The sequence below is a fragment of the Bos mutus genome, chromosome 4 (genome assembly GCF_027580195.1).
Source record: "Bos mutus isolate GX-2022 chromosome 4, NWIPB_WYAK_1.1, whole genome shotgun sequence".
Taxonomy (NCBI): domain Eukaryota; kingdom Metazoa; phylum Chordata; class Mammalia; order Artiodactyla; family Bovidae; genus Bos; species Bos mutus.
In genome coordinates this window covers 5,122,235-5,139,965 of record NC_091620.1, presented here as the reverse complement: position 1 = coordinate 5,139,965, position 17,731 = coordinate 5,122,235, and the positions used below count along the sequence as shown (strand labels likewise).

Below are 17,731 nucleotides of genomic sequence, written 5' to 3'. Positions count from 1 at the left end.
CAGGGTCGTCCCACGCGCGCCGCCCGCCCGCGTTAGCTCGCGCTCACGCGAGACCCGACACCAACAGGTAGCTCCTCGCCCGGCTCTAAGCTGGAATTTGCCGGCTCCCGCGAGGGGCGTGGCCCCAAGTCCCACCCGCTAGGCCCCGCCCCCGGCCTCACGCCCCCTCAGGGGCCCTCGGCGCGCTCCTCTGACGCACGGCGCCTTCCTCTGACGTCACGCCCCGCCCCCCCGCCCCGCCCCGGCCCGCGAGGCGCCAGCCCTCGGCAGACCGAGCGGCTTCTCCTCAGGCGGCGGTTGAGACGGCGGCTGTGGCAGCAGCCCGGGTTGTGGTCACCGTCCGTGTAGCGGCCGACTGTCCGCCTATTCCCGTCCCGGCCGGCGGGGCGGCCGTCCAGCCCCTCGAGCCGGTAGGCGATGGTGCGGCGGAGCGCGCGGGCGGCGAGGCGGCGGGCATGAAGGAGGATGGAAGGGCAGGACGAGGTGTCAGCGCGGGAGCAGCACTTTCACAGCCAAGTGCGGGAGTCCACGGTGAGCGCCCTCCGCCCGCTTCGTCGGCCTCTCCCCGCCTCCGCCCACCTGCCCTCCCCTCCGGGCCTCCCCTCTTCCCTCAGGGTCCCGGCGGCGCGCCTCTCTCCCAGGCTCCGACCCCCACCCCGCGCCAACCTGCTCCCTATCCCGGCGCGGTTCCGGCTATCACCTGTCCGCCCCCGGGAGTGCTCGGTGCCACCTGCGTCCTGCTCGCCCCGGGCTTGTCCTGAGCCGGTCACCCTCCCAGCGGCGGACGACGGCCCAGCAGCCCACCCCGCAGCCGTGGCCCGCATCCCCGTGGCCCAGCTCCCCCGTGGCCCGGCTCCCCTCCGTGGCCTCACCCCCGTGGCCCCGCTCCCCCGTGGCCCGGCTCCCCCCATGGCCCGGCTCCCCCCGTGGCCCTACTCCCCCTTGGCCTGGCAACCCCGTGGCCCGGCACCCCCGGGGTCTGACTCCCCCGTGGCCCGCCCCCCCGTGGCCCGGCCCCCCCGTGGCCCGGCACAGTAGGCAAGTGTGCGGTCGGGTATCCAGCAGGACCTGGGCAGCCCTCGCAGACGCCGGGCAAGGGCCGAGCTTGGTCTCCTAGCCCTGCCAGGAGCGAGCCTCCGCAGCCCAGCCAGGACCCTCGTCCTGGTTAGTACACGCCTTTCCGAAAGCTGGCGTTTGGGTGTGAAGACCCAAGGTGGATGGGATTGAGGGCCCCGAGCAGAAGTCCTTTGTGCTCTGGAAGCAGCATCTGAAGGGAGTCATCCGTTGTTGGTCCCCTGTCCTTCTGTGCTGCTGCCAGGGGTCGGGAAGCAGGCTTGGCCTTAGCAACCCACTTTGATGTTTCACCTTCCCTGCTGGCACTGGAGCGCGTTACGGTTGTGTGATTTGTGTTTCCATAACGATGTAAAACATGTAAGTTTGGGGTATTTGTGTTTACCTCCTCCTTCTAACTTCCTCCTCTCAGACTCAGTCAGTCTCTTGGTTTAGGTGGAAAACGCTGGTTGAGAATTGCCTAGTTTGTGTAGTTAGTGATCTAGAAACTTGAGAACACTCTGCCAAGTCATACCTTGGAATAAAGAAATATCAGTTCTGAACTGGTGGACTCTGATACAGCATATTTCGTTTAAATGTGTGACTTGAAGCTGAAATAAACAGAAGTACATAATCATCCATGCCCAGCTTGAAGCACTTTAAACACACTGTTGTAGTCCTGAACACAGACTGAAAAACAATATGGCCAGCATCCCAGAGGCCCGTCCCTTTTCCTTGTCTGGTTCCTCTCTGTTCCACCAAGAGAAACCACTGTCCTGGCTTTAACAGGTGAGCTTAGTTTTGAACTTACATACACGGAACCTTATGGTATGCACTGTTCTGTGTCTGATTTCTTTCACTCATCGGCATTTGTGAAATTCCTCTCTGTTGGACGTGGTTTTAATTCATCCATAATGCTGTAGTTGTGTGGCTCTAGCACAGTCTATTTTTATTTTACTGTTGGTGGGCGCTTCCATCGTTTTCAGGTTCTGTTTACCAGTGTTCTTGTACATGGCTTTTGGCGAATGAGTGTATGCATTTGTTAGGTCTGCACTTAAGCATGGGACCTCTAGGTTATAGGTTGTGGGTTTGTTCATCTTTAGTAGATACTTTGAAGTAGTTTGTCAAAGTGGGTTGTACCAGTTTACACTCCCACTGGCACTGTAGAAGAGGTGTGATTTGCTTCTCATCTGTACAAATACTTAGCATTTTTTAAAAAATTAACCATTCTGATGAGTGTCATGGTATTTATTGCACAAAAGGTTTTGCATTTCCCTGATGATAGAATTTGAGCATCTTTTCATTTTTTTTTTTTTTGGCCATTTGGAAATCTTTTGTGAAGAGTCTTCAGGTCTTTTCCCCATTTTTAAACTTGTTTATGTTTTTGATAGTGATTGCAAGAGTTCTTTGTGTTTTCTGGGTATGATCCTTTAGTCACATATATGTATATATATGTGTATCTATATAGTAAATCTTTTTTTCATTCAGTGGATTCCTTTTCACTTAATGATATGAGCAGAAATTCTTAGTTTTAATATAGTTCACTTTATCAGAATTTTTTCTTTTATGACTAGTGATTTTTTTATGTCCTGTTTAAAAAAATCTTTGGTTACTCCAAGGTTAAGAAGATGCTGTCTTAGGCTTTTCTCTAAATGCTTTATTGATTTACTCCTCCTATCATCTGGCCACCTGATGTGAAGAGCTGATTCATTGGAGGGGACCCTGATGCTGGGAAAAATTTAAAGCAAAAGAAGGGGGCGGCAGAGGACGAGATGGTTGGATGGCATCACTGACTCAAGGGACGTGAGTTTGAGTAAACTCTGGGAGATAGTGAAGGACAGGGCAGCCTGGAGTGCTGCAGTCCCATCATGGGGTTGCAAAGAGTAGAACACGACTTAGCGACTGAACAAAAACTACCTCCTATTTAAACCTACAGTTCATCTGGAATTTATTTTTTGTGTATGTTATAAAGTAGGAGTTATATATATTTTTTCTCACTTGGATGTCTCATCGCTTCAGCAGTATTTATGACCTTAGTCACACATTGAAAGTGAAAGTCACTCAGTCGCGTCCAACTGTTTTCAACCCCATGGACTGTACTGATGGGCTCCTTTGTCCATAGAATTCGCCAGGCAGGAATACTGCAGCGGGCTGCCATTCTCTTCTCCAGGGGATCTTCCCAACCCAGGGACTGAACCTAGGTCTCCTGCGTTGCAGGCAGATTCTTTATCATCTGAGTCACCAGGGAGGCCCAATCACAAATTAAGTAACTGTATATTTGTGGGATTTAACTGAAACTCTGTGCAGTTCCATTGGTCTATTTTGGCTGTATTTTAGATTAATCAGATATTCTTTTATTTGGATTTAGAAAAGTACCCATATTTTAGTAGCCAGGAGCTTTATTTTTTTTGTCCACTATCCTAGAAACAACTCAGTTTTGACACTGATTCTAGAATTCCTTAGTTCTGCTCCTCCTCACCCCTACCTCTCCTGGCCCAGGACCCTTGGATGCTAGATATACTCTGTTGCTGCAGAACCAGTGCAGACAATGACCAAGCTTAGTGAATTTCCAGTCTTTGGCTTTCCTTCCTTGAAGTATTCATATTTAGAGTGAGTATAAATGCTTGATTTTTTCTAGGACTTGTCACCAGTTCTTTTTTCATTTATTTTTAAAAGTAGGTTTGTTTTTGAAGTCTGTGAGTTTGTTTCTGTTTTGTAAATAAGTTCATTTGTATCTTTTTTTTTTAAGATTCTGTGTATAAGTGAAATATATTTTTCTTTCTCCTTCTGACTTCAATTAGTGTGCTAATCTCTAGGTCCATCTATGTCGCTGCATGTGGCATCATTTCATTCTTTTTCATGGCTGAGCAGTAGTCCAGTGTATGTGTGTACCACATTTTCTCTATTCATTCCCCTGTTGATGGACATCTAGGCTGCTTCCATGTCTTTGCTATTGCAAGTAGTGTTGCAGTGAACACTGGGGGTCATGTATCTTTTCAAACTGATTTTCTTCGGATGCATGCCTAGAAATGGGACTGCTGGGTCATATGCTACTGTCATGTTTAGTTTTTAAGGAACCTCCATACTGTTCTTCATAGTGGTCGTACCAGCTTACACATCCACCAACAGTGTGGGGGGGTTCCCTTTTCTCCGCACCTTCTCCAGCATTTATTGTTTGCAGATTTTCTGGTGCGGGTCATTCTGACCAGTGTGAGGTGGTGCCTAAATGTAGTTTCGATGTGCATTTCTCTAATAATCAGTGATATCGAGCATCTTATAATGTGCTTTTTGGTCATCTGTATGTCTTCTTGGGAGAAATGTCTATTTAGATCTTCTGCCCATCTTTTGGAGGAGGAAATGGCAACCCACTCCTGTATTCTTGCCTGGAGAATCCCACGTACAGATTAGCCTGACAGGCTACAGTCCATAGGGTTGCAAAGAGTCAGACATGACTGAGCAACTGAGCACACCCATTTTTAGATTGGGTTGTTTGCTCTTTTGATACAGAGCTCCATGAGTTCTTTGTATATTTTGGAGATTAACCCCTTGTCCGTTGCTTCATTTGCAGGCATTTTCTCCCGTTCTGTGGGTTGTCTTTTCATTTTGTTTATGGTTTCCTTTGCTGTGTAAAAGCTTTTAAGTTTATTTAAGTCTCATTTGTTTATTTTTGTTACTCTAGGGGGTGGATACAAAAAGATATTGCTGTGATTTATGTCAGAGTGTTCTGCTTATGTTTTCTCTTAATAGTTTTATAGTGTCAGCCTTATTATGTATAGCTCTTTAATCCGTTTTGAGTTTATTTTGTGTATGGTGTTAGAGAATGTTCTGATTTCATTCTTTTACATGTGGCTGTCCAGTTTTCCCAGCAGCACTTACTGAAAAGATTGTCTTTTCTTTATTTTAGATTCTTGCCTCCTTTGTCATAGATTAACTGACCATAGATGCATAAATTTATTTCCTGGCCTTCTATCCCATTCCATTGATCTATAGTTCTGTTTTTTTGTGCCAGTACCATATTGTTTTGATTCCTGTAGCTTTGTAGTATAATTTGAAGTCAAGGAGTCTGATTGCTCCAGCTCCATTTTCCTTTCTCAGGAATGCTTTGGCTATTTGGGGATCTTTTGTGTTAGCATACAAATTAAAAATTTTTTTGTTTTAGTTCTTTGAAAAATGAAATTGGTAATTTGATAGGGATTGTATTGAATCTGTAGATTGCCTTGGGTAGAATAGTCATTTTGACAGTGCTGAGTCTGCCAATGTAAGAACATGCTGTATCTTCCCATCTGTGTCATCTCTGACTTCTTTCATCAGCGTCTCATAGCTTTCAGTGTACAGGTGTTTTGCCTCCTTGGGAAGGTTTATTCCCAAGTGTTTAATTCTCATTTCTATCTTTTGTTGTTAATGTATAGGAATGCAAGAGATTTCTGTGTATTAACTGGAAATATAGTAATATAGCTTTTGTTACCTGAACATTATTGACTGGAGATGTATTGATAGGTTTTTAGAGAGTGAAACAGTTAACATTGGAGAAGGAATAGGCTACCCACTCCAGTATTCTGGCCTGGAGAATTCCATGGACTGTATAGTCCATGGGGTCGCAAAGAGTCGGACATGAATGAGTGACTTTCACACACACACACACACACAATTAACATCACCGTGCAAAGTTGCTGGAGCTTAAAATTGATCAAGGGTTCATTATACAACTTAATGATTGTCATTATCATTCACATTTTGCTTTGTTAGGTTTTTGTTCCAATCAACCTTGTGTTTATATTACAAACGTAAAATTTTCAAAAGTGACGCGCTGCAAAATTTTGAGTGAAGAATTTTTCAGTGAGTTTTATGCAGATACTTTCTCTGATTGTTCAAGCAATATATATACTTGTGCCTCAGAAGATGATCATTCTTCAGAGTTTAGTTCTGATTCAAACGATGTGAATATTGGATGAACAAAAAGACAGAAAACCTTAGTGATTGATTCTGATACGGAAAGTGAAAATGAAATTCATGATAATGCAGAGAATGAGCCTTTGCTTCTACAGAATTGTGGATTAAAGACAGCATTTCATGAAGTTAGAAGACTTTACAGGTGTGTCAGGTATAACTGTTGAATGTAACAGCCTGCAAAGTGTTAGTGAAATAACAGAAGTTTTGACTGGCCCAAAGAAAAGTTGCCGGCCATAGGCGTTAGTTTCTTCAAAAATCCCCTGGTCAGCAATGGGTTAATTTTGTATCCTGCAACTTCACTAATTCATTGATGAACTCTAGTAGTTTTCTATTGGAGAAGGCAGTGGCAACCCACTCCAGTGTTCTTGCCTGGAGAATCCCAGGGACAGGGGAGCCTGGTGGGCTGCTGTCTGTGGGGTCGCACAGAGTCGGACACGACTGAAGCGACTCAGCAGCAGCAGCAGCAGTTTTCTGGCAGCATCTTTATGATTTTCTATGTATAATATCATGTCATCTGCAAACAGTGACAATTTTAACTTCTTTTCCACTTTGGATTCCTGTTAGTTTTCTTCTCTGACAGCCATGGTGTCAGTTCTGTAAATTATTCAACTTTTTTTGTTTTGCCAAAAGATAAAATACACAACTTACAGTTCACCGTTTTTAAGTGTGCTGTTCAGTGACACTGAGCACCTTTGCATTGTTGTGAATCACCACCAGCCATCTCCAGAACTTTGTCGTCATTCCAGACTGAAACTGTTCCCTTTGATCAGAAACTGGTAAAAAAAAAAAAAAAAAGAAAGAAACTGGTTCCTCTCTCCTTCCAGCTCCCGGTAACCACCGTTCTACTTTCTGTCTCTCTGAATTTTACTATGCCAGGTAACTCATGTAAGTGGAGTCATACAATATTTGTCCTTTTGTGTCTGGCTTATTTCACTTAGCATGATGTTTTCAGGTTTCATCCATGTTGAGGGATGTGTCAGAATTTCCTTCCTTTCTAAGGCTGGATAAAATTCCATTGTGTGTATAACCTTGTTTTGCTCATCCGTTCATCCTACAGGGGACATTCGGGTTGTTTCCCTGGCTACTGTGAATGATGCTGCTGCGAACATGGGGGCATGAATACTTGTTCCAGGCCTTGCTTTCCATTCTTTTAGGGATATACCCAGAGTTTGAATTTGTGGATCTCATCGTAATCCCATGTTTAATTTTTTGAGGAGTTGCCATACTGTTTCCCACAGTGGCTGGACCATTTTACATTCCTAGCAGTAATATGCCAGTGTTTCAGTTTCTCTGTGTCTTTACCAACACATGTTGTTTTCTGTTTTTTTAAAAAGTAGTAGTTATCCTGGTAGGTGTGCAGTGGCATTTCGTTAGGATTTTGATTCGTGTTTCCCTGATGGTTAGTGATGTTGAGCATGTTTTATGTGCTTTTGGACATTTGTATATTTTCTTTGAAGAAATGTCTATCTAAAGTCCTTTGCCCATTTTTGAATTGGGTTATTTTGTTAAGATTTAGGTGTTCTTTATATATTCTGGATATTAATCCCTTTGTGATTTGAAAATGTTTTCTTCCATTCCGTGGGTTGCCTTTTTACTCTATTTATAGTATTCTTTGGTGGACTAAAGTTTTAAATTTTGGTGAAGCCCTGTTTATTTATTTACTTGTTTGTCATTGTTGCCTGTATTTTTGGTGTTCTATCCAAGAAATTATTGCCAAATCCAGTGCTGTGAAGATTTTCCCTTATGTTTTCTTCTAAGAGTTGTATAGTTTTAACTGACATTTTTGAGGTCTTTGATCCACTTTGAGTTAGTTTTTTGTATGTGGTATAGTATTTAATTTTAAAAAGCTCATGTAATAATCTTACTTTAGTATTATGAATCTTTAATATTATGAATATTTCAGAGTTCTCTTGTCAATTACTATAATGGTCACATTTAGCTGCTACTATGAGGTGGTAATGATCCATTTCCTTTCTTGTTTTTACTGTCTTTTTATTTCCTTTTCCTTTTGGACCTCAGGTGTACAGAATTAGGTTAATCTTTTAAAACCTTTATTTGTTTATTTTTGGCTGTGCTGGGTGTCTGTTTGTGCAAAGCCTTGTCTCTAGCTGGGGAACGGGGGGCTTCTCTCGCGTTGTGGTGCACGGCCTTCTCGTTGCAGCGGTTCTCCTGTTGCAGAGCACAGGCTCAGGGCGCACAGCTTCAGTGGCTGCAGAGTGTGGGTTCAGTAGTTGCAGTTCCTTGGGTCTAGAGCACGGGCTCAATAGTTGTGGCACACACAGGCTTAGTTGCTCTGAGGCATGTGGGATCCTCCTGGATCAGGAATCAAACCTGTGTCTCCCGCTTTGGTAGGGGGATTCTTTACTACTGAGCCACCAGGGAAGCCCTATGACTGGATATCTTAATAGATTATGTGTAGAAGGAAAAGCCCCTGGAATGGGAAATGGTAAACCACTCCAGTATTCTTCCCTGGAAAATTCCTTGGACAGATGAGCCTGGCAGGCTACAATCCATGGAGTAGCAAAAAGTTGGACACGACTGAGCAACTGAGCACACAGACTGAAAAAAGACTTGAGTGAGGCTCATGCTGCAGTTGGTAAAGATGCAAGTCATTCATATTTGCCAGGATGAGGAATGGTCAGTCATGTTTATGATTTGGACAGAGTTCACATTTTTTGTCTTTGTTCAGGCATAACTACAGAGTGATCTTATTTATTCTTTATCCATTATGGTCATAGAGTGGCCTTCTCTGATGTTAATGTTTTCTGAAGTTGTTTATTTTCTATGGGAGAATCATCAAGTCCTAGCTGGGAGTTGGAGAAGGCGATGGCACCCCACTCCAGGACTCTTGCCAGGAAAATCCCATGAGCGGAGGAGCCTGGTAGGCTGCAGTCCATGGGGTCGCTAAGAGTCAGACATGACTGAGCGATTTCACTTTCCCTTTTCACTTTCATACATTGGAGAAGGAAATGGCAACCCACTCCAGTGTTCTTGCCTGGAGAACCTCAGGGACGGGGGAGCCTGGTGGGCTGCCGTCTATGGGGTCGCACAGAGTTGGACACGACTGAAGCGACTTAGCAGCAGCAGCAGCTGGGAGTACCTGGTTGTGAGTTGCTAGCCAGTTTCAGAGTTCTACTAGTTACTAAGGGAACCTGATGTAGCTTTGCCAACTTAATGTGTAGATCTTAAAAGAACAAGCTGATGAGGACTTTTTCCTTCATATTCTGTACTTGCTCTCCAGGAAGTACCATGTTTTCAAATTTTTCCAGGGCTGGCTACCTAAGTTTTGGGGCCCAGTACAAAATGAAAATACGATTTTCATAGTCAAAAAGCAGGGGAAAATGCCATTAAAGTTACAATAATCTTGTATTAGTTTCAATCAGTTAGTACTGCTAAGTAATTCAGTTATGTCTGTCTTTTCTTTTTCTGATTCTTTTCCATTATAGGTTGTTGTTTAGTTACTAAGTCATGTCCGACTCTTTTGCGACCCCATGGATTGTAGCCCACAAGTCTCCTCTGTCCATGGGATTTCCCAGGCAAGAATATTGGAGTGGGTTGTCATTTCTCCAGGGGATTCCTTAACCCTGAGCCTCCAGGGAAGCCCTATTATCAGATCAGATCAGATTAGATCAGATCAGTCGCTCAGTCGTGTCCGACTCTCTGCGACCCCATGAATCGCAGCACGCCAGGCCTCCCTGTCCATCACCAACTCCCGGAGTTCACTCAGACTCACGTCCATCGAGTCAGTGATGCCATCCAGCCATCTCATCCTCTGTCGTCCCCTTCTCCTCCTGCCCCCAATCCCTCCCAGCATCAGGGTCTTTTCCAATGAGTCAACTCTTCGCATGAGGTGGCCAAAGTACTGGAGTTTCAGCTTTAGCATCAGTCCTTCCAAAGAAATCCCAGGGCTAATCTCCTTCAGAATGGACTGGTTGGATCTCCTTGCAGTCCAAGGGACTCTCAAGAGTCTTCTCTAACACCACAGTTCAAAAGCATCAATTCTTTGGTGCTCAGCCTTCTTCACGGTCCAACTCTCACATCCATACATGACCACAGGAAAAACCATGGCCTTGACTAGATGGACCTTTGTTGGCAAAGTAATGTCTCTGCTTTTGAATATGCTATCTAGGTTGGTCATAACTTTCCTTCCAAGGAGTAAGCGTCTTTTAATTTCATGGCTGCAGTCACCATCTGCAGTGATTTTGGAGCCCAGAAAAATAAAGTCTGACACTGTTTCCACTGTTTCCCCATCTATTTCCCATGAAGTGATGGGACCGGATGCCATGATCTTCATTTTCTGAATGTTGAGATTTAAGCCAACTTTTTTACTCTCCACTTTTCACTTTCATCAACAGGCTTTTGAGTTCCTCTTCACTTTCTGCCATAAGGGTGGTGTCATCTGCATATCTGAGGTTATTGAGATTTCTCCGGGCAATCTTGATTCCAGCTTGTGTTTCTTCCAGTCCAGCGTTTCTCATGATGTACTCTGCATAGAAGTTAAATAAACAGAGTGACAATATACAGCCTTGATGAACTCCTTTTCCTATTTGGAACCAGTCTGTTGTTCCATGTCCAGTTCTAACTGTTGCTGCTTCCTGACCTGCATACAAATTTATCAAGAGGCAGATCAGGTGGTCTGGTATTCCCAATCTCTTTCAGACTGGAAAAGGTCAGTTTTCATTCCAATCCCAAAGAAAGGCAATGCCAAAGAATGCTCAAACTACTGCACAATTGCACTCATCTCACACGCTAGTAAAGTAATGCTCAAAATTCTCCAAGCCAGGCTTCAGCAATATGTGAACCGTGAACTTCCTGATGTTCAAGCTGGTTTTAGAAAAGGCAGAGGAACCAGAGATCAAATTGCCAACATCCCCTGGATCATGGAAAAAGCAAGCCCTATTATAGGTTATTACAAAATATTTAAGATAGTTCCCTGTGCTATATTGAGGTAAGTAGTTGCTAATGGACCTGCTTGACAAGAAATTTTAAAAGTAGTTCTAAAGAGAGAAGGAAAATTATTTAGGTGAGAAACTCAGATTTACATAAAAAAAGAAAAAGTATTCAGGATAAATTAAAGTTAAATAAATTTCTTATTTTGATCCAACATGTAACAGTTTATTGAAAGTGATAGCACCAGTGTATCCAGTGATTAGCTTGTGGATAAGTAAAATGAATGACAGTAATGTTACAGGGACAGGTGGAAGGAATTGGGAAAACTCTGTAAGGTAGCTGCACTACCTGTGAAGCAGTATAGTGTATTTAATTGTAAATTCTAGGGCAGCCAACAAAAATATTTATAAAGAAGTATAACTGTTAGGCTAACAGAAGAAAGAGAATAGAATCGCATAAAATCCTCAGTTTAAACCAGAGATGGCAGAAAAAGACTAAAGTCAAAAATCTAAACAGCATGGTCAATGAATAGAAAATTGTTAAAACTATGATAACTATTAAAACAACAATATCAGTGGTTACTTTAATGGTCTAAATAAATCACTTAAAAGACATTGTCAGAGTGAATTAAAAACCCCAAGTGTATGTTGTCTATAAGAAATCCACTAAATATAAAGATACAGATATATTAAAAGTGTGTTATCCTGGGTGGTGCTGGTGGTAAGGAATCAATTTACCAATGAAAGACTTGGGTTCAATCCCTGGGTGGGAAAGATCCCTTGGAGGAGGAAATGGCAACCCAGCCCAATATTCTTGCCTGGAGAATCCCATGGAGAGGGAAGCCTGGTGGGCTAGAGTCCATGGGGTCGAAAGAGTTGGATATAACTGAGCATGTACACGTGCATGCGCGCGCGCGCGCACACACACACACACACACACACACACACTAAAAGTAAAGGGATACAGAAAGGTACACCGTGTTAACTAATCAAGAAAGCTGGAGTAGCTGTTACTTTCAGACAAGGTGGACTTCAGAGCAAGGAACATTGTCAGGAATAAAAGGAGCAATGCATAATGATAAAGGGTCAGCTTTCCTAAAGGACATAAAGTCCTTAATGTGTATGCGTGTAACAACAGAGCATCACAATATGTGAGGCAGAAACTAAGTGAGCTGCCAAAGGAAACGGGTGAATCCACCTACCATGGCTGGAGACTGCAGCACCCCCTCTGTTGGTAGTCGGCAGATCCAGTAGGCAGAAAATCAGTAAGCATATACATATATAGTTAAACCAAATAATACGGTCGGTCAGCTGGATCTGATTGGCATTTATGGACTCCTTCATCCAACAGTAGCACAGTGTACATTCTTCTCAAGCGCGCATGGAACGTTCACCAAGATGTACCACGCTTTATAACACACCTTAAAAGTGGAAACCACACAGTGTCTGCTCTCACACCACAGTCCAGTTAAACTGCAGATCAGTAACACAGATATAATTGGGAAGCTCTGAAGTACTTGGAAGGGAAAAGAAACCCTAAAGGAAACCAGTCCTGAGTATTCATAGGAAGCACTGATGCTGAAGCTGAAACTGCAATACTTTGGCCACCTAATGTGAAGAACGGACTCATTGAAAAAGACCCTGATTCTGGGAAAGATTGAAGGCAGGAGGAGAAGGAGACGACAGAGGATGGGATGTTGGATGGCATCACCGACTCGATGGACATGAGTTTGAGCAGCTGTGGGAGTTGGTGATGGACAGGGAGGCCTGGCGTGCTGCAGTCCATGGGGTCGCAAAGAGTCGGACACGACTGAGTGACTGAACTGAACTGAACTGAGGCTAACTAAGATAAACAGGAAAAACACAAATTACTAGAATCAGAAATGAAAGAGCAGCCATTGCACATATTCCATTAGCATTGAAACGATACTGCAGGATATTATGAACATTTCTGTGCCCACAGATTTGAAAACTTAGATGAAATGAACAAATTCCTTCAAAGATACAGTTTTCCAGAGGTCACACAAGGAAAAGCAGATAGTTAGAGTAGGTCTGTATCTACTAAAGAACTTGAATCAGCTGTTAACCTTCCAAAACCAGTGCCAGATTGTTTGGCTGGTGAATTCTCCCAAATATTTAAGGAAGAAGTGATATAAATTCTGTGCAATCTCTTACAGAAAATAGAAGCAGAGGGAAAACTCCCTAACTCATTCTATGAGGTCAGCATTACCCTAATGCCAGAGACACTGCAATAAAGGAAAACTACAGACTGATACCTCTCATGAGCATAGATGCACCATCCTACAAGAAAATACTAGTAAATGGGGTCCAGCAGTGTATAGAAGAACTATACACTGTTGGAATTATACTACAAAAACCACTTAATGTCATTGTTTACATCAACAGGCTGAAGAAGAAACATCATAAGATGGTATCAGTAGATCCAGAAAAAGCATTTGACAAAATCCAGCATCCATTCATGATAAAAACTCTCAGTAAACTGGAAGTAGAGGGGAACTTCCTCAACTTGGTAAAGAATATCACAAAATACCTATGAAAAGTGTTAGTCGCTCAGTTGTGTCTGATTCTTTGCGACCCCATAGATTGCAGCACGTCAAGCTTCCCTGTCCTTCACCATCTCCCAGAGTTTGCTCAAACTCATGTCCATTGAGCCAGTGATGCTATCCAACCATCTCATCCTCCATTGCCCCCTTCTCCTCTTGCCCTCAGTCTTTCCCAGCATCAGGGTCTTTTCAAGTGAGTCGGCTTTTTGCATCAGGTGGCCAAAGTATTGGAGCATCAACTTCAGCATCAGTCCTTCCAATATTGAGGGTTGATTTCCTTTAGGATTGACTGGTTTGATCTCCTTACAGCACCACAGTTCAAAAGCATCAATTCTTCGGGGGTCAGCTTTCTTTATGGTCCAACTCTCACATCCATACATGACTGCTGGAAAAACCATGGCTTTGACTATATGGACCTTTGTCGGCAAAGTGATGTCTCTGCTTTGTAACATGGTGTCTAGGAAACAGCTATAAAGAAGCTGAGTATTCTCCCCCTGCTGCTTGCAGCGGTACTCCGTTGGATCTTTGTACCGTACCCCGATGACAACTTGGGGCTCATCTGACAGCTTTATAGTCACTTTCACATATTGAACAGTCGAGTCCAGTCTCATCTAAACTCTCACCTGTCATCCAGTTCAGAGTGTCTTCCCTTTTCCCTGAGCATACCTGATTGAGGCTGAGGAACTAGCAGTGGGAAGGGGGTGTGATTTACTCAGTTTATTTTAAAAATATTTATCAAGGCACTCAGCAGGATTCAGGAGATTGTCAAGATCGTTCCTATTTGTGTTAGTACTCCCAATATGCCTAAAATATAGTAAGTATTATACAAAGTTTAGGAGATTTAGGAGACCAGTTTTATTTCCATGAAGCATTCAGTAGAAATCATTGCTGTGCTCCAGCTTGTGAACGAGGGGTTTGTGGGGATTCAGGGGGGAGGCTGTGTGGCAAGAAGGGCTACGAGTGGAGGAAGAGCCCGGAGGACAGGTAACACTGTCCTTCCTCTGTGTTTTCTCAGACGGGTCTCAGGATGGATTTAAAGAACTTCTTGCTCCTGACTTGCATTGTAAGAATGTATAGAATCTGAAAAATCTCAAGAACAAGTAATAAAATGTAATATTGTAGATGACGTTAATGCACTAGAAATTTGCTGCGTTAATCTTGAGAGAGGGAATATTTACTCCTTGTTAAATGTCTCAAGTGTAATTTTTTTGTGAGGAAATACTGATTCTTCTTTGTTGAAGCATAGATTGAAAGACATTGGGCAGTTTATCGTGATAGGCCTCGTTAGTCACTGTTAGAAGAGCAGATGTTAGCGTGTGTTTTGTATTCAGATTAATCGTGGAACTAGAGCACTGGTCGTTTTCTCTGTTTTGAAAGGTGGTTTGTTGCAATTACAGTGAAGCAATAAACATCTTTGTGCATATACCCTTGTGTACATATTCAAGTATATCTGAACAGAATGCTTGTGGCTGCTAGCAACAAGAATGCAGTGTGTTTTTCATCAAATAGGGGTTTATTTTACTATAAAAAGTCTGAAGGAATGATGTATTTATACATGTTGCAACATGAATTAACTTTGAAAACATGCTTAGTGAAAGAAGCCAGACACAAAAAGTCAGATATTGTATGATTCTTCTATATGAAATATCCAAAATAGGCAAATCCACGGAGCCAGAATTTTCTCATGGTTGTGAGGGGCTTGGGAAGTGGAGTGCTAGAATACGGGGCACTTAGGGCTTCCCTGGTGACTCAGTCAAGAATGCCTGCAATGCCGATTGACCTGGGTTCAGTGCCTGGGTCAGGAAGATCCCCTGGAGGAGGGCGTGGCCGCCCACTCTAGTACTCTTGCCTGGAGAATCCCATGGACAGAGGAGTCTGGCGGGCTGCAGTCCATGGGGTTGCAAAGAGTCGGACACGACTGACTGAAGTGATTCAGCATGCTTGCAAAGTAGTGCTTTATTATTCGTTGCCATTTAGTTTTAAAAAATGTATTTTGGTGCTGCGCCTTTTGGTGCATGAAGATTATTTCCTCATTATGGGTTATCCCATTGTTGACAGAGTGCCCCAGTTTGTCTTAACACTTTTTGTCTTAATGCAGCCTTGTCTGAGGGGACAAGAATGTGACGTTTTAGCTTTCTTTGTGGTTAGCATCTGCTTGGTGTGTCCCTGTTTATTGTTTAGTTTTCATCCCTCTGAGTCACTTTATTTTAGCTGTGTCTTAATCTGAGTTTCCTTTTAGTAGTTTATTTACAATTATGGTTTTAATATGTTTAATCTTTGTTATTTTTGTAATTATTTGTGTTTTCTTGTGTTTTACTATAGTCTGGCTCTTAAGGTAATTTGAAAGAATTATAATTTTAATTTTAGTTATTGTTTGGTTCACTTAAAGGATATTAAGCATCTCTGATTTCTGATTTTGCAACTTTAAGATAAAGCCAGGTCTGTTGGCTCTGCTGGAGAATGTGATTATTGGCTTAGTTACAGTTTACTTGTCTCCTCCCCCAGGGTTTTGTTAGAAACCCTTCAGTGGTAGCTCTCCCTGAGGCCATTTGTACCCATCACTCTGACAATGTTTATTCCTGTAGTCATCTTAAATTAGCTGAAGCCCATCAGTCTTAAATAAAGAACTTGTAGTACAGTTTGATTCTGATGCACTAGTTTGAATTTAGGTTCAAATCTTACACCTGGAATTTAAGTATATTTGCTTGTAACAATTTAATATTATAGATTTTTCCGAACATGTGAAAGAAGAGCGTCCTAGGAAAGCCTTCCTAAGCTGAAATGGCACAGAGCAGAGAAGCAGTCACTTGCTCACAGACACACAAAATAAATTGATGAAGCCCAGATACTCACGGACACCGTTCACAGCCGTGCTGGCTCAGTGCTGGGATGCTGATTGTGGTCCCCGGGGAGGCAGGAGCTGGGCGGGGCTGCTCACGGTTGGGGTGGACACCGCCTCTGTATAGCTCAGTAAGACATGCTGAGCTGAAGGAGATTTTTGCTTTTCACTTTTTTTTTTCCTATCCAAAAGCTGAAGTTGATATAAAGCAGACTTTAGGAATACCTCTATTAGGTTTCCCGTGACTGGGAACTCAGCTTCCAGATGCCTGGCCATTCTTGCTCAACATAGGGACTGAGGCCGTGGGGCCCCAGTGGGGGCTGCTGTGGGGCGGCTGGCAGAGAGCAGAGGCGCGCGGGCCGCTGCTTCAGGCTCGGCTAGCCCTGTGCTCCCTTCCCTGTCTGGGGAGAGGAGCTCCATCTCCTCAGAGGGCCCTCGGAGCCGCCCTCTCCCTTTCTACCGGCATGCCTCACCTTTCGAGGCGAGGAGCTGCGGTGCCCCCTTTTTCAGTTAGGCGTTTCCTTTTGTCCCCCTGGAGGGAGGAGAATAGGAGGCCCCGGCGTGCCTTGTTCTCATTTTACGCGTCCCTGTGGGTCTGTCTCTGCTAAAGATGTGCTCATTTGAGAAGGAGCACCTGCTCCCGGTCCCGTCTTTGGAGCTAGAGAAATAGTCTAACTAGTTCTGTGACTGTTTTGTTCCAGTCTGATACAGTTTATATTCATAGAAACTTTTATTTCCAAAGTAGTAAAATGTCCATTTGTCTTTATAATTGTTAGCCTTACTCTGCTCTCAGAGGGGTTGTTTTCCGTTAGTCTTGTCTATCTCATGCCATGCATCTTGGTTCCTTGATTTCTGTTTGTCCATTAACGTTCATGACTTCTCATCTACCACTTTGCTGCACAGACATCTTGGGACTCCTGAGACTACTCTTCTAGTACCAGCTTTACTTACTAATTTAAAAAATCCTAAAGCAGCATGCTTTAATCACGGCTTGCTAGTCTTCCAGCTTCCTTGGGCAAGTCCTTTTTTTACAGCTGCTTCTTTCCCAGGAACCTCAGTGGATTGGCATGTCCACTCCTGTCCGTCACTTGGGTTCACTTTTCTCCCAACCCACTTGGGTTTTATGGCCCATTCTTTCACTCACTCTTGCTGATACCCTAAACCAGTGGTTCTCAAACAGTGGTCCAGGGCTTTCTGAGGGTTGGTGGTTAAAACCCTGGGAGAAGATTCTGGCTCTACTCAGAAATCATAGACCAGAAGAATGTTTAAAGGCTGGCAGGAAAAGGGAAGCCAGTTAGTGGTGGAGTCTGGGAGAAGAGTCAGAAAAGAAGGAAGATCGCTGATGTCAGGGTGCTGCTCAGAGGGCATGTGAAATCATGAAGAGTGATTTGGCTGTTGGTTCATCGCTGCCTGCTGCCAGAAGTGCTTTGAGTTGGTCA

The 17,731-nt window shown here is 43.7% G+C and overlaps 1 protein-coding gene across 2 annotated transcripts in view; it reads left to right on the top strand.

The window, feature by feature from the left end:
* The first annotated feature begins 235 nt into the window (after positions 1-235).
* LMBR1 (limb development membrane protein 1) overlaps positions 236-17,731 on the top strand; it is a 136,631-nt gene continuing 119,135 nt past the window's right edge. For both annotated transcript variants that reach the window (XM_070368990.1, XM_070368989.1), the window contains exon 1: positions 236-531. In XM_070368990.1, coding sequence (XP_070225091.1) covers positions 466-531 — 66 coding nt within the window. In that variant the 5' untranslated portion in view covers positions 236-465. The remainder of the gene's footprint in view (positions 532-17,731) is intronic.